The sequence below is a fragment of the Cryptotermes secundus genome, unplaced genomic scaffold (genome assembly GCF_002891405.2).
Source record: "Cryptotermes secundus unplaced genomic scaffold, Csec_1.0 scaffold74, whole genome shotgun sequence".
Lineage (NCBI taxonomy): Eukaryota > Metazoa > Arthropoda > Insecta > Blattodea > Kalotermitidae > Cryptotermes > Cryptotermes secundus.
In genome coordinates, this window is record NW_019745079.1 from 662,593 (window position 1) to 680,235 (window position 17,643).

General features: G+C 39.4%; 1 protein-coding gene across 1 annotated transcript; it reads right to left on the reverse strand.

The window, feature by feature from the left end:
- Positions 1-580: 580 nt before the first annotated feature.
- LOC111874830 lies at positions 581-10,838 on the reverse strand. The gene is made up of 4 exons (XM_023870665.2): positions 10,685-10,838; positions 9,789-9,920; positions 5,184-6,249; positions 581-2,024 (listed from the first exon to the last, which is right to left on the reverse strand). Exons 1-4 carry the CDS (start codon positions 10,794-10,796, stop codon positions 1,640-1,642), a joined length of 1,695 nt encoding a protein of 564 aa, XP_023726433.1. The 5' UTR covers positions 10,797-10,838; the 3' UTR covers positions 581-1,639.
- Between the last annotated feature and the right edge of the window lie 6,805 nt (positions 10,839-17,643).

Consider the following 17,643-nt stretch of genomic DNA (forward strand, 5'->3'; position numbering starts at 1 on the left):
TGTGTCACCAGGATTTGAAATATGCCGTATTCTACTCCGCCGTTCGTTCAAATTCCAATTGTTTTAATAAATGGGTGGAAAATTATACAAATTCATAAAATATCGTGCCATAACTCAATTACGAAACTCATTTAAAGGATACAATTTGAAATATCACTTCATGACAGAAGTGGAGGTAAATCTCCAGACATTCTTAACTTTCACTGTAGATGAAGGTGGGCTCCCAGTTTCATGATCCGGCCGCTTTGCCCTTTTGGGAGAAGCACCTGATACTATTTTGTAGGATGGTGAGTGGGCACCAGACCCCGTCTAGAGACACTTCATTTAAAGTTTAGACGTCTAGTAACATATGCAATTCCGCTATGATATTTGCCTATTTATTTAACGGAGCTGTCCGCCACACACACTGCACAGTGTCGGACGGCAGGATGAGTAATGAATAAAGAATTGGAAGCCATGCTTAAGGAAGTGGGCTCGGCAAGATTTGAGGGCTGTGAAAACTCATATAAAAACATCTGCTCCCATAGTCGCTCCCAAGGCCGCCGTTTGAACCCGGGATCTTCCGAATAAGAAACAAAAGTGTTACCTGCCATTTAACAGCAGAGTTTTATTTATTTGCTGCTTTGGAGATGCATATATGAGTTATCTGTCCCATAATGTACATCAGCTAATTGCTAATTAGATATGAATTACTTTACTATATCGCTACTAACGAAAACGTGAGTAGGTTCCAAATTTGTCATTGGAAGAGCCGGAGAGGACTGCAGGGGTTTGCGATCTAGTTCAAAGAGAATTCTTCAGATAGCGGTAAGAATTGTGAGACCTCCTGCTGACATCTATGGCCGAGAGGAACAATTATAACGAGTGCTGAAGTGGTTCTTAAACTGTAATTCGCAGAACCGTGGAGGTTCGTGCTCAGGGATTCCCTAACCAAAGGAAAATAATGTGTATGTATTTCTAATACACTTAACCGGCGTAACAGCCTACAAAACCAGAATCTTAGAATTTGCCGCCGTAACAACCTCACGTTTCAACTTGTGATTACCGAATTTTATTACACAATATCATATCCCTTGTTGACTAAGGAAGGGAGCCTATAAGTTGCTGCTGGGTGTGAGAAGAAACTGAAAATTATTTGCGCTAAGAAAATTCACGACTTAATTTTCCTTCTTAAGAGGCTGTCAGCTTCACAAGGAAAACTCTGCTCCAAGGAGCATTATTGCATTACTCATATAGTTCAGTAACTGTGCCAGAAAAATATCTGTGCACGCAGTAATTTAGTATCAACCACTTACAGATCCTAAAATACAAATAATATACTACATCGCGAACAGTACATCCTTCTATTTTCAGCCTTTCAGAGCACATTGGTTACTATACGGTATTTACAACCTGCTTTATATTTCTAAACAGCAGTTCGCCAACGTAATGTACGAATGTTTTTCGTATGATTCTTAGAATAAACAGCGATTATATCCCTGACAGCAGCAAACGATCGATGTTTGTAATTGAAACGCAGTGTGTTTTCTGTGCTTTGTGAACTTTTAAACACTACTCAGATAAACTTTATACTTCAAAGGATTAAAACTGTTTGCTATTGGAGACTGTAATTTGTTACGACCTGAATTCAGCGCTGTTTCTACAGTTCCTTTTGTCCAGATTCAGAATTTTCAGTAACAGGATCGACAGCTTTTACTGTGGATTCAGGAAAATACTGTCGACAGTCAAATTGTTTTAGATTGTTGCGAATTTGATTTCCAAAAGTTTCTTCAATTGCTCTCGCTACGTTGAACTTGGATCTGCGGGTAACAGAGGTAGCTGTTTTGGAGAAAATCCAGTTGAATGGGGAGAGGCCTGTCAGTTTCAGTTTCATATCCTGAAGGTCCATAACTCTGACCTCTGCTGAAGTCACTCTGCAGGTGCTGTCCGTGTAATCCACGATGCCTCGAAATGACAGCGAATTGCTCCCCACAGAGGCCGTCAGCGCACCGCTTGGTCCAACATTTAAAAGTTTTGCTCTGTATCTGAGAAAGAAATATTCCTTTAACTCTAAAGACATCGTGAGACACGTGTATCACAGTTTTTAACAATAAAGATGTCACACAGTGTATTTATTTGCTTAATGTGAATCAAATAATAAACGACTAGATCTTCCCTAACAGAAGTGACTGTTTTTAGTCTTGTAATTGAGGCACTGCATATTGTCTACGTAGCAGGAACTGAATTTTCAAATATTATTTTGATTAATAGTGAATAAGTTTATTAAATAACTTTGATAGACTGGGTCAGACCTACAAACTGTTCTTAAATAGGCTAATTTGTCCACCACCTGAAAACGCGTAAGCATCTAGGGCAGATGGTACCCGGACGTAAAAACTCCCACGGCTACTCTCAGTTGCGGGTATATTGGAAAAATATTTAATGCTTCAATATCACTAAATCATTTCACAACATGGTGCAAAGGGACTAAAGTTATTATGCTCCCAGTAATACTAATTATTTAAATAAACTAAATGAATAATTATCAATTTTGTGGAAAGCAAAGAATGTATCTTCATCCAGCATAAAGAATGCAAAACCCTTTGTCGCTAGACGCTTTTCCACTGAGTTGTCGACGAATAAGCTTACTGAATTCAAACACAGGATAACATTTTCAAGGGGTTGAAGGAAATACACTTCATAGACCTATGTAAGGTACATTGAATTTTAAATTTGCATCGAAGAATACGAGGCTAATAAAAAAATAAAAAAAAAGAGAATATTCGTGTAACTGTTAGCATGTAATGACTGTGAATACTTTATCTGGATGTTTTAGAATTACAACACAATACGCATCATTATTATAAATGCTATTATAGTAGCTTATAAACAGAAATGTAAGTTTTCCGTTCCCTGCTTCGCTGTTGCTAACCTAGTAGCGAACAGCGAACGATATTATGAAATTTAATTCATAATCTTGTATGTGTGTCTGGAAGCCGTCGCTTTTCTTGCTATGTACAATTATTGCGCTAAAGTTTATGAATTTGGCTCTCATGAGCATTCCCAAACTCTCTTTAATTACGTTGCTATTTCTTAATTTTGTCTGTTCGCCCTTGTTTAAAGTTGTAGCCGAATTGTTAGGCTTATGCACTTTATATTGCGACCACATCCAGAAAAAAATATGTTATTTGCTCAAGTTTAATATAAATTGGTTAATTTATGGCACACACATACAGCTCGGAGAAAGATATTGCGTTATTTTGTATACAAATTATAAAAATTGATGGGTCTAAATTTTTAATGGGATTTAAATTAGTAGCGTAGGATATAAATAAGTGAATTAAAATATATGGCCGTTTCGGATGATGCTTTACACAACAAAATAGAATTAATTCTGAAAATTATAAATACACTTTTTTATTTGTAATTAAGCCGCAGTTTTCCCTTATTTAATTTGATATTCAGTAGAACCCCCGTTACCTTGGATGTGGTTTTAACACATCCTTCCAGTGGCCGATGGCTGATCGGGTGTTATCTTGTGATACGAGAGGTCCTACATTATCAGTTCTGTGTTACAGTAACTGCAGCGATTGGAAGTTTGTGTACACTAACTGTTTGCGGTGTTTCCGAACATGGCGGTCTGAAGGACCTAAATATGGGTAGGTTCATGATTGTTCTTTAGATCTGACAAATTTAATGGTATCGTCATCCTGCAGTCTGAAAGAGGGCGTGACAATGCATATTTGTAACATTCAAAATGTATCTTCACTGGTTGCATCCTGTTGTGTGTTCCAGATATATATATATAGAAATTATGTTAACTGTCAACACAACAAATATACTCAGTTTAATGTTTTGCAATTCTATCTTTATTCCTGCTACCTGTTTCGGCCGTACAAGACCATCATCAGACAGTACGTGCAGCTACTGAACTACTGATGGATCCATACCAGCGCAACGTGCCATATTATATACTAACATAATTTTTTTTTACCTCAAGTTGGTGTTTTAATTAAAGTAGCAAATACATAAATAAGTTAAAAAATAAAAGATAAATATAAAAGTATACCATATATCAAGATTTATAATGTGTTGAATATAATGTTAAAAATATTAAAAGTATTTTAAAATGTTTAAAAAATATTAAACGATTTTTTCGCAAGGTAGGTTAAGAATGTGTATGCCAGCTTAAATATTTAAGGTTCCACTGGTACAGTGTAGCAAATTCGGTGTGCGCGCGCGCATGTGTGTGTGTGTGTGTTGTTTGTAGGTCTTTGTTGCAGAAGCTTTCTACGTAGTAAGCCCGGTTGTGGAGATCAACGACATGTTTCTATTATGTACGGGCTGTTAGTGTGTGGTTTATTGGAATGCTAATCCAACTATATATNCATTAATTTTTTTATCTTATCTATGTATCTGCTACTTTAATTGTAACAAAAACTTGAGGCAAATAATACTTGTCAGTAAATAATACGACACGTTGCATTCGTATAGACCCATATCGGCAGCTGAATAAATGTACGTATTCCTACATATAACTGCCTGATGGTCTTGTATGGCCGAAACATGTAGCAGGAATTAAGATCGAATATTAAACTGAGTACATTTGTTGTGTTGACTTACTTACTTATGGAGCTGAGCCCTTCTCGAGAAGAAGCCAAATCTGCAGCTACTCAAGAATTTCCCAGCGTATTATAGAACCCGAATGTTCATTACCGTGTTCACAAGAGCCCTCCACTGCTCCCTATCCTGAGCCAGACCAATCCAATCCATACCATCCCATCCTATCTCTCTAAGATCCATTTTAATATTGTCCACCCACCTACTTCTTGGTCTTCCCAGTGGTCTCTTTCCTTCTGGCTTTCCCACCAATATCCTATATGCATTCCTCTTCTCCCCCATTCGTGCTATATGCCCTGCCCACCTCATCCTCCTTGATGTGATCATTCTAATTATACTTGGAAAAGAGTTATTTGTTGTGTTGACGGTTGACATAATTCCTATATATATTCAAAATGTAAAACCCTTTATGTGTAACGAGTCAAACGAATTTAATAAAAACATTTATAAGAATGCTTCTGTATAGTTGTGCACAATGTGTGTTAGTTTCATTTGAGTCTGTAGGAGCTCTATTATTATAATTCTTAAACATTTTTCTCGGTATAATTGTTGCTCTCACAATCATACTATAATTTCTTAAGTACCTTGCGTATCCAAACTCCAGTGTCCTTAGTCCCATGGCCGCGCTGAACTCTATGCTGTTGTTCAGTTGTTTCAGAGTGACGTCAGCAGTTCGATGAATTGTCTCCAGACCCTTCAGCCATCCACCTTCAGCCTTGAAATTTCCACGGATTGTAACTAAACCTAATTTCTTTTCAAATGAATTCTCAAAGTCAGGGATACTAATCTGGTCTGTAATATTCTCTTTCGTAATATTTAATATGCAGTTTATGAAATCATTTAAATTTCCTATTCGGGCATTTTTACTAGATTTAAAACTTATTTCAGTTCCTGACTTGCCATCCATTAGTTGTGCAATCGTGACATTTCTGAACAGCTTGTTCAGCTCCTCTTGTATGAGGCTGTTCAGCCTCTTTGCCAAGTCTGTGTATATCGGCTCTTCCACTCTGCCGTGAAGGCTGCTACTCCTCTCCTCTGTCACACGTGGAACACCTCGGACATCTTTGTAGAAGATCCGTAAGGAAACGAGATTTGGTCTGTAAAGAAGATCTACTGTGTGAAATTGCAGCTTATTCTCGCTGAAATTCAGACCAACCAGTCCTGATATTTCCATGTTCTCAAACGTTAAATTAAGGCTACCCCTGTCAGACGTTATCAGTGCCATAGAAGTATGTTTCATAACCTCCACGGATATGGTGTAATTTCCTGTAACTTCCAACATTCTTATACTTCCATATAAACTCAGACCCATGAGGCGCAGATCTGGTACAGCTGACATCATATGAAAAGGTGAAGATCGTAGTTGAAGGTTTGTGAGGTGGACTAACGCAATGTTGTCCACTTCTAAATTTGCATCATCAAGCGCTATGGTTGGTGACCCATGACTCACAATCTTGATAACTGGGTTTGATAGGATGAGCTCTGACAGCCTTGTCTGTGCCGCTGACAAAGCGTGTGACAAAACATCTGTTCGAGGAAGAGGAACTTCGTTTGATGCTGGGAACTCCGTATCAGCTTTCGACACTCTTACTACAGACGTAAGGAAGGCCAGCAGATGGAGTGCTCTGAATGTCATGGTTTCCACGTAGCCTGTGGACAAGGGTACCAAGTGATATTAATATTGGAGTTTTGGACTTTTCGGTTAAAATAATAATATTAAAATTCAGTTCAATTTAGTTGTTTATTTGCGTACTCAGTATGGTACTTAAATCTACTGAAACAGTTTATGTCCTACAGTTTTTCGATATGAGTGATAATTTTACATCCATGTTTCAGCAACAATATTCAGGGCGAGGAATTTGTTCTTATGCTCAGTCCCCTTAAGCTATATGCTAAGCACAGTAAACTTTACTAGTAGGTGAAATAAGTTTGCCAAATTCCACCTCAACAAGCGGCACACACAATGTGAATTAGGGAATAACTGCTCTTGACCAAACTACAAATTGTCAACCACTTGAGGTCGAGGAAAATATATATAAATTAAAGTGGACTAGGATAAAACTGTGATTATGGACTGACTATTTTTTCCTATTCGACGAGATATAGGCCTATCGTCGTACATAATAGCAGTAAGAAACAAATAAGATGCCTATTGCTGTCGGAGCAATCCCAGTAAACAGCAGTGTCAGAATATAGTGAAAGTGTTAATCGGTAGAGATACTCGTATGTCTAGTGAATTTGGCACAAGAAGACATACCGGATTCCCATAAATGCATTTATCTGAAATATTGAAGCCAAAATCACATTTACTGTTTCTCATGATAATATTAAAATTAATCCTGAATATGCAAGAGCGTGTGATGGATGTACCTGTAAACTTCGAATCCAAAACAGAAATTAAAAATGGGTCGGAAAGAGAACCACAAACCTAGATCTGCCGACTTAAGCTTAAACAAAATAGGAAGAGTTTTACGAGTATAACTCGCTGTATGCATTGATATTGGAAGATCTGATAGTTAAGTCGGCCATAGAAACAGTAGCGGGAATGTCTTCGTACGTCTTGAATAATCAGTGTTTAAAGGTTCGGCCACACAGAGCGCTACGCTATGTTCGACACGTACGCTACGTACGCTGTGTACACTCTGCGACGCAGCTAACATAGGGAACATAGCGTACGTAGCGCCCTGTGTGGCCGAACCTTAAGAAAATTATTCTTGTCGTATAAAAATTTGTATGTCTTCATGCAACACCACAAGGTGATCTTTATCACCAAAGTTAGCTTTTGATGCACAGAGGTAAAAATTTATACCATCTGTTCTGGTATTAAAATCTCCTAATTTTACCCTCAGAGAATATTTATGATTTTTTTATATAATTCCCAGAATAAGGAGCGAATATTGCCCTGAACAGCACGAGCCAGTTTGTAGTTGTAAAGGAGAAGCAGCGAGTTCTCTGTAGGGTACTGACTAAATTTTAAAGAATATTTAGTCAGATTTCATAGTTCATTGCATTTATAGCTGCTATATGGAAAGTAAGTTCATGGTTCCTGAAGAAATACCTGCGGAACTGTCAAAGTGGTTTAAGCCATGAAAACATACGAGGGATGGGCATTGTAGCTCCGTCCATTATATGAAGGTGAACAGTCATCTTTGCGTCTCTGCTGAATTAGGTTCCGGGGAAAATAGCATCCGTTGCCCGTTAAATAGGAGGCTAGGTAGGCCCCAACCCCTGTTGGGGCGCTGCGTGGAAAGGAACCCCACTTACCCGACCGCCGAGGCCTTGCATAGTCACTACATCGACTATCATAGCTCTTAATAAAATAAATAATAATAGTTACATGATAATTCAATTCAATTAATTTATTACGGTGCTTGCTGAAAGCATTGGCATTTTACAAGCAAACATTTCATGAAAGTAATACCAGCTTGATGATGTCCTTTTAAGCATGTAGGGAGAGAGTCAGTAAATAGATCACAAACGGAAGTAAAACAGCCGTAATGGACGTAAGAAGTTTTCTATATGTATCATTACACAGTAGAGCAGTCCATCTTCATGACAGTCTAGGTATTAGACTCGAATGCGCATGTTCAGATGCTGGTTTCAGTAGTCAAAATGGCGACCATGCATGAGGAGTATCGTTCTACTGTGAATAGTTTGTGAGCGAAAGTACTCAAAGCAAAGGATATCCATAAAGAAATGTTTGCTGTTTACAGTGGGAAGTGCTTGTCGCGCAAAGCGGTTCACAACTTGGTCGAGAAATTATCTCAAGGACGTTTGAAGTCACAGATGATACCCGACCTGGTCTCCCTGTTGAGATTGCAACAGAAGCCACTGTGCAGCGGGTGGAAGAGTTGATTCGAGCTGACGGGAGGATAACGACAGGCAGTACAGTAACTGCACTAGGGTGTTCCCATGGTTTAGCATACAGCACAGCGCAGGTTCGTCTGAAGTTTCGGGAAGTGTGCGCAGGGCTGGCGCCCAGAGAACTGAAGGATCGAGAAAGAAATAAACCGAATGGGTCTGTCCTTGCAACATCCCTTGCGGTAGACAGATGAAGGAGGACATATGCTTAAGAGGACAGTTACTGGGGACGAATCATGGGTGCATCACTACCAACCCGAATCAAAGCGCGCTTCAGTGCACTGGATACATCTCAGATCACATTCAAATAAAAAGTCCGAAGTTTAAGGTTACGTCATCAGCTGGGAAGTTGAAGCTTACCGTTTTGGGATTCTCAGGGAGTACTGTTAGCCCAGTTACATAAGCACTGGGAGAATGTGAATTGTGCATCGTACTGTGAAGTTCTGCTGAAGGTTCGGGATGCAACTCGCAGAAAACCTCCAGGCCAACTGGGAGGAGGGTACTGCTTCATCATGAAAATGCCAGACCCCATACAGCCCGAGCAACACAGGAGAGAATTCAACAACTACAGTGAAAACATCTTGAACAATCGCCTTAAGATTCCGGACTAGGCCCCTAATGACTTCCATCTGTTCCACTAAAATAACACATTGGTGGAAAATTTCTCGATGACGACGAAGAGGTTGAAACATAGATGCGGAAGCAGCTGAGACAACAATCAATGGACAACAATGATACGGGCTTCGACGCACTAGTGAAGCGATAGGACAAATGTAGAGGACATGTCGATATTCCAGTTTCGAAGATCACATGTTTTAACGATTTATATCCATCTGTGACCTATTTACTGACTTTCCATCGTATTGATGAAAGGGAAGCCCAAGATGGAAGGTTGTGCTACACCAGAAACGCAAGAAATTTGGACGAGAACTTCCCTAATATGAAATCAACAGTTGATCTAGATAACACAATATAAATATGGAACCAAGTAACGTATCGCGAAGAGAGTTTAACTTTTCAGTTTATAATAATAGTAACATATGTTATTGTGGCTGTTACTTTAGGATAATAAGTGCTCTTAATTATGTACACGGAATATAAATAGCTCACAATCATATAAATCTGCAGAGAAAATTATAACCTTTATGAATAGAATTTTAGTATATAAGAATCCAGTCTTCATTTTTATGTGAGTTACTCATTAGAGAGGCAGATCGCCACTCAGGTTTGAACGCTGCTTTGGCAAGAGGCCACAACTATGGAGTCTAAGAGTCGTTACCAAGCACAATATTTAAAATGAGTATCAAATCTCTTTTTTGCACACATACCTTGTGGCCAATGTGAGTTGTGACAGTTGCAGCTCTGATGCAGACTTGGAACACGAATGGAGAGATGAAATACGAAAATCCTTTTGTTGTTGGCATACAACAGACTGTGCCGGAAACTATCAGTAGTTGCATCTAGTAAATAAATGTTATCTGTTATAGAACTCTGCTCTGGATATTCAACAAAAGCGTAGAGTCTCAAAGTACACCACTGGTCTCCACAGTGTTATTCCACAGAACACAAGGGTCCAGTATGAATCAAATATAATTTTCTGTTAAAACTGCGTAAACTGAACACTATTTTGTCTGAAAGCAAAGGATTTGTCCGTTTAAATGATGACATCCATCTAAGTAATATTTCATAGTTGGGTTATGGCTGACAGAAACATACACTGGGCCTCCATTGTAAGTATCAGCCTGTTTAGGGAAATAAACGCTATTTATTATTTATTTAAGACTCGTAAGAAACAAACGAATTCACTGTACGAGTGAAACGCGTGTAAATGTGCTATAACAGGTAACACCCACATTGATTTAAAACCTGAAATAATAGTTTCTATCCAGGAGCTGGGAAATCCATCCATTTAAATTTTTATTTTTCGAATTACTATTCTAAATAAAATCAAGGAGTGATTATTACAACTGTCTTTTTATAAAAATATAAACATTTTCTGGAAAGAAAATTCTTTCCAAGGAATGTCTCAAGTAGTAAAAATGATCATTTCCGGAATGGGCGATCGGGTTCGAAACCCGATAGGGGTAAGCGAGACCCTGGCTAATTGTACTAGGGGCAAAGCGACAGGAGAGGATTCACAAATTTTAACAAATTATGAATGTAAGAATGAGTGAAATTTGCCTCCCCCCGACACCCCCATGACGTGGTACAGTAACAACTTTACCTTCGTTAGTCACTGAAGCCCAAACTCCATGGCGTTGTACCCTGCTCGCTGTTCCCCCACTGAATACAAAGTTCGAACGTAACAGTATAGCCTTCCTTAAGCGATTTCGCATGATCTTGATGAGGTCATCGAGTTTCTCAATTGATGTAATCGTTCCAACTGCACTATGGCCCTGGAATTGACTCAGCCTCTAACAGAAATGAGTACCAGCAGTATTCTTGGAATATTCTTGGGGGTAAAGGGCGGCCGGCGCGTAAGACTAACAACCTCATCGCCATCAGTAAGCCGATTGTCTAGAGAATGTGGGATCCTCGATGTCTCACGAAACTTTAACGATTTCACGTATTAGATTTCCTCAACTCAAATACGCCGTCGATCATAAGACACGCCCTTGATTTCGTTTTAATGCCCCGTCATAATGGAACTATATTTAAGATGCTGCAAAATGGCAATTTCCTGTGGTATATGGAATTTGAAATTTCCAAAAATTAGAACATAAACACCAGGCGTACCCAACTGCGAACTGAGACGATAACAAGAAGCTGAACCACGCCAATCCCTTCCCTCGCCATTCGCGTTCCCACAAGTCGAATTTAAAGACACAAAAACTGGCATATGTGTAACATTGAAGGCTGAGTAATGTCTCTTAATCGCAGAGGGTAACGTAATGTTAAAATTAATTAGTACTTTCAGACTCCACCATGTGCTTCGTACATCGCCACACGTAACGACATTTTAGCAGCTGAAATATTTAGGAATAGGCCGATATTCAGAATTTCCTTTGCACTCACCTTAATTAAGAAAATTATTCGCACATAGGAAGCTCGCGGTAGCGTGGTTGGTTGAGGCGCTGTGCTACAAGCCGGAAGGTCGTGAGTTCAATTCCCGGTGAAGTAATTGGATTTTTCAATTTACCTAATACTTCCACTCGCACTATGGCCCTGGGTTCGACTCAGGCTCTAAAAAGCATGAATAACAGGAATCTTCTTGGGGGTTAAGTGAGGCCGGGGCGTAAGGGTGACAACCTTATCGCCATCAGTCACCATATTATCTAGAAAATGTGGGAGTCTCGACGTCTCACAACCCTCTGGGCCTTTACGGCCTGTTATAGGGATAACTCTACTTTCTTATTCCCATGCATGATCTGCCATTTTTACGCGAGTTTGCAGCCCTTGGGAGTTCACTCTGTCCGTCTGTCCGTCTATCCGTCTATCCATCTATCCATCTATCCGTCCGTCAGTTCGTTCGCTCTGAACACATTAAACAACAAGAAAACCGCTGGAAAGAGTTTCATGGAATTTGATATTGGAAATGTTTACAAAAAACTAATGATTTATTTTAAATTTCATTTATACAGGGCCCACATTGCTTCGATTTGACATTAAGACCTACGCGCATTTCGGTCCATAACTCTGTATATATATATACACGAGACAGAGAAGTGTCCCATCGAAACTCGTATCGAAAAATGAAGCATATATTTTATGTCCAGTGTAATTTCTCCATAGCTCATAAATTTTTCGAAAAAAATACAAAGTGTGGCAATAAAGAAACCGGATTCATGCTCTAACCCTTTANCTAAAAAGGAAAATACATAATACATAATTGAATTTGTATTGCTTTAAGATCAGAATTATTGTATTCTTATAATAAAGTGCTCTATTTCAGTAAGTCTTTGCACATATATATTAAAAATGTGTACATATTTTATTTTAGAATGCGAAACAACAGTGAAATTTGAAGCTGCAATGTTGGTTGTTTATTCATTCAACTTACTTACTTACTTACTTACTTACTTACTTACTTACTTACTTACTTACTTACTTACTTACGGAGCTGAGCCCTTCTTGAGGAGAAGCCAAACCTGCAGCTCCTCAAGAACTTCCCAGTATTTTATGGAACCCGAAAATTCATTGCCGTGTTCACAAGAGCCCTCCACTGGTCCATATCCTGAGCCAGATCAATCCAATCCATACCATCCCATTCTATCTCTCTAAGTTCCATTTTATTATAGTCCACCAACCTACGCCTTGGTCTTCCCAGTGGTCTCTTTCCTTCTGTTATTTATTCAGTAGGCATATATATTTTCGTGTTCGCCAATTGCAATAAATATTATCACATAACAGTGAATAGGTGCATATGAATTTAATGTTTGTTTACTTTAGGAGTAGAGGTCACCTTGATCTTAATTTTGCCGTTTATACTTGCTTCCTCTGAACGTGTCTGCTAAGAATACATTTCATCAGTCGGCTGTAGGTTCTAAAGGGTTCTGACGATGGTGGATAACCCATAGAATTACTGGGTTTTGGGGTTTTACCCATTGTCCGGAATTCTAGGTAATATAGGACACGACGTTTCGGAAACTGGATCTGTTTCCGTCTTCAGGTGAGAAAGGAAGACACCTACTCAGTTGGGCCCCTTAGAAAGAGCTAATCTCAGTCACTGGATTGGCCTTAGACCGCACGGCCACCGTGATCAGTGATGAACTAGTTCAATAACCCTTTAAGTCACAGTGGTTCCACCTGCTTCAGCACTCAATATTCAGCTTTTGCTGACACAAGTAAATTTAAACTACAACAAAACTTCCGATCTGTGAACACGAAAGGCTAAGGTTGAGCTCAGGGAGGCATGCCGACAAGGTCACGAGATAAAGCGTATGCAAGCACAATCTGCAGAGTCCAGAATCCAACCGACTTGCGATGATAAAACGTAAAATATCAGAAGTACTGGAGCAGTGTTTCTCAACTAGTGGGACGCACTCCACCAGAGGGAACTGGCCGTCTAGATGAGATGTGAGGTCTCGAAAATTAGAATTTCTGTTAAAATCAAATGAATTGGCTCAAACGTAAAGCTTCTAATTTGTATTTTCGTTGGGGCACTGACTGCCCTGCGTGACATTTCCGTGTTTTACCTCAGTTCCTACTGATAAATATCTAGATAGTATCTTAAATTAGGTCACGACCTCTTCCTTCCAAATATTATCCAGTTTCTCAATCATCATTTGCCCTGTTGTTGTATTTTAGCGTCCTGTTGCACTGATTTTCATCCATGATATGTATACAGTTGCCGTCTTGTAGTGCACTCAATTTCACCTGTTACTTCACGACATGTTTCGGCAACATAGTGCCATCATCAGGTGCCCAAATTTCGCTAATCTATTGCATTGCTTGCCTTTATATGTCTTTATGAACCTATTTAAAAAGCGCGTATTCGTCAACTATAATAAATTTACACACACCAAAACTTGCTAAAACCATTCATCTTATGTGTCCTAATTAAAACTTGCGTGTGGTTCCACTGTGGGGGTCGTTTTTCTTATATTCTGTGTAAACCGTGTCTTGTGATGTGTGTTCCCTTCTTAGCTGCGAGTCTTGTTGATTACCCTACCATTCGCAGCTGTATATTTTGAGCTGCTGAAATCATAACATAAAGCACAAAATAAACAGTTCCCCTTTTTAAGTAAATAAAGCTATCCTGTAACAGACCATGAAGGCCCATAGGGCTGTGAGACGTCGAGGCTTCCACATTTTGTAGACAATCGGCTCGCAGATAGCGGTGAAATTGTTAGACTTACGAGAGGTCAGCCATTTCCTCTCAGGAATATTCCTGGTACTCATTTCTGTTAGAGGCGGAGTTGAACCCAGGGCCATAATGAGGCTGGGAAGATTAGGTAAATTGAAAAAAAAAAATCCAATGACATCGTGGNAGGCTGGGAAGATTAGGTAAATTGAAAAAAAATCCAATGACCTCATCGAAAATCGAACCTGCGACCTTCCGGCTTGTAGCGTAGTGCCTCAACCAACTACGCTACCGGGCATCCCGAACAGTTTCCTGTTAATATTTGTTAATAATAATTAATATAGTACAAAAATATAACCAACTTCTAAAAGACGCCTCTTTGAATATGAGAAAATTTGCTAAGGCTTGAGTATCGGTTCCTTCAAAGAAAACAGGCTCTAGAACGGAAGATGTATAGGGCTGAGAATCATTGTTCTAGAGCAGTCCACACACTCCATTCATTGACAGTGTTAATGTCACAAACGGATGCTTGAAAAAAGCATGAACATTTCTTCTGACACATCACGTCCAGTGGTCGCAGTTTCTTTTGACAATTTTATATGGTAATATCCCTCCTTTGTCCATATTTTCAATACGTGCTTCACGGCAAAACTGTCATCATCAGGTGCAAAACGCAACGGATTACAAATCTAAGCTGTAATGCTGCAGATTATAAAAAAAAATCATTGAAGCGAGGACTTCAGTATGTTTGTGTTTTGAACATGATGATGGGCGTTTTGTGTACGAAACATGTAGTGTGTGAGTAGGATATAAAAACAAAGTTTTGACACATGTCTGTGACGGTTATTCTCGGAACTTGTTCTTATGACATACTGATAATATTCTAGTGACTGAAACATATTTTGAAATTAACCATAACTTCTAGAAACATTGTTCGTGAAAAGGTTGTACTGTGATTTTATTATTCAAATACAATTTCCTGCAGTATTACTTAAGTAATTTCACTTAAATTTAGAATGCATTATAATTTTTAAAGACTGGATTATGTTCGTACATTATTTCTGGATAATGTATTGTGACTCATTGCTAGAGCAACTGTTCTGTAAAAATGTTCCACACGCAACAATGGAAGCTGTGTTCTCAGTGAACAAATGTTACAGCTAGTTGACATTAGCGCGTCAATGAACTGACTGGATGGCAATCGCGTGGTAACCCCAACAGAGGCGTCACGCAACACTGTAGGAAGCTGTATTTTCTATGTTGTCTGAGCCACGCAACAGTATGGGGGCTGTGTTCTCTCTGAGTGGTCCGCGCCGAAGTTTAATAACAGACACGGAAATTTTCGAAACTCAACTCGACTCTGGCAAAAGACAGACCTGTCCTCTCCTCAGAGAGGGTGCCCTACAATAACAAGACCGTAACTGTCAAACACTAATAAATATCTGGTCATGGGCCGCAGATGGAGCTCGATACCAAGACTGACTGACTGACCGTCAGCAGCAATGTGACTTCGAACTTCAACTTCGGAATTCAACTGCCCCACGCAAAGTCAAAGTCAAAGTTAAGTTACGACCGACGGTCAGTCGAACAGTCTGTCTTGCAATAAAACACCAATCTGGGATTTAAGACAAGATCTTTATTGCTTTTAGACACTTTCAGGCTTTTCGATGTGGGGCGCTCTCCCTGACGAGAGGACGAGTCTGTCCTTTGTCAGAGTCACAGCCAGCAGTATTAAGTCTGTTGTCAGTACCCACAATTTACATTTTACATTTTATTAAATTAAATTTACACATACATAATACAACATGTACAGGGCCTCTGTCAGTCCAGTCTCAGTACAGCAGATCTTGCCCTATCATTAGTAGCGCCTGCTACAAGAACCACAAGCCAAAGTCAAAGTCACATTGCGACTGACGGTCAGTCAGTCAGTCAGTCTTAGTGTCGAGCCCCATCTGGTGCTCATGACAAGATATTTATTACTGTTTGACAATCACGGTCTTGTTTTTGTGGGGCACAGTCAATGACTCTGACAAAAGACAGATTCCTTCCTCTCGTCAGAGATGGCGTCCCACATCGACAAATCTGAAACTGCCTGGTCTTAAGCCCCAGATGGGTGCTTTATTCCAAGACAGACTCACCGTCGGTCGTAACATAACTTTGACTTTGTCTTTGACTTTACTTGGGTCAGTTGAGTTCCGAAGTTCCGAGGTAACAGTAGTGTAGCCAGAAGTCGTAGAAGGACTGTGCCAAGAAGACGTGTGTGTGACTTTAACTGCATTGTAGCACAGCAATATTAGCAGTGTGTAATTTAGTGAGACTTTTACAGTTCCTGTGTTATAAATCCTTTGTCAGGTAACGTATGGTGAAGACCGGTGGAAATAGACTGAGAATATTAGTTTAGAGTGATTGTAAATTGTGTAAATCAGTATTAGTGTAATAATTATTTGTAGTTACGACCTGTAAGTGGTTAATAAATACAATTACCAATCCGAACCCCGTTATTAGTCACTAATACACGTGACATTATCAACTGCAGATATTAATTGACGCCGTTAAGATGAAATTATATTTATGTATTGAATTCTATAGGAATGGGATTACGATTAACGACAAATGTACGTCAGAATTGACTGATTCGTTGATTGATTTATGATTGGGTTAGAATAAAAGCAGCTGCATTCTGAATCCACACCTGTTAATATTAAGCATGCAGTTGTGACTCGATATCCAGACCCTCGTTTGTGATAACATTTTACACCACATGCAGGCGAAGTTGGGATTAAAACAAGAGGGCTCATAGAGACTCGCCTTACACCTGTACACTCTGAAGCCTTAAATCTACTTAATATTTACAAATTCAGTTCGACATCAAATAAAACACACTTGTGTCACCATGACAGAGACCATCTGGTTCATGCTGTTAGGGAAATAATCGTTATTTTTCTGAGAATCGCGCGAAATAAAAACAAATAGCGCCTAGTTTTTGGTATTTAATAAGGTGATATTATATACACACAACAGTAACCAATGTTTAAGGCGTTAATCCCCCCGCCCCAAATTAGAACAGCCGAAATTCGAAAACTTTTTTTATTATTATTTCCCAGATACAACTAAGAGACCGTCATACTTGGTCTGAAGTTCTGAACAGCCGTTATCACTGTGAGCCTTAACGGCGGCTGGCAACGTTCCCATAATATGATAACACTACTGTCAACTCGACCCCTCTCCTCTTCCTCGTGGCCGAGTGAGGCAAGTTTCATGTAGGCTAAGGGTCTCCAAACTACGGCCCGCGAAAGAATTGTGCAGAAATGCGCCAATTGAACTAATTTTCCAGTGAGTACTGGTAAATGTTATTCCGAGCTTATTGGCCTGACATATTATACTGCAGTTCGATGGCTTAGCTGTGGAAATGTTCTTTCGCGCTTCTTTCAGCTCAGGAA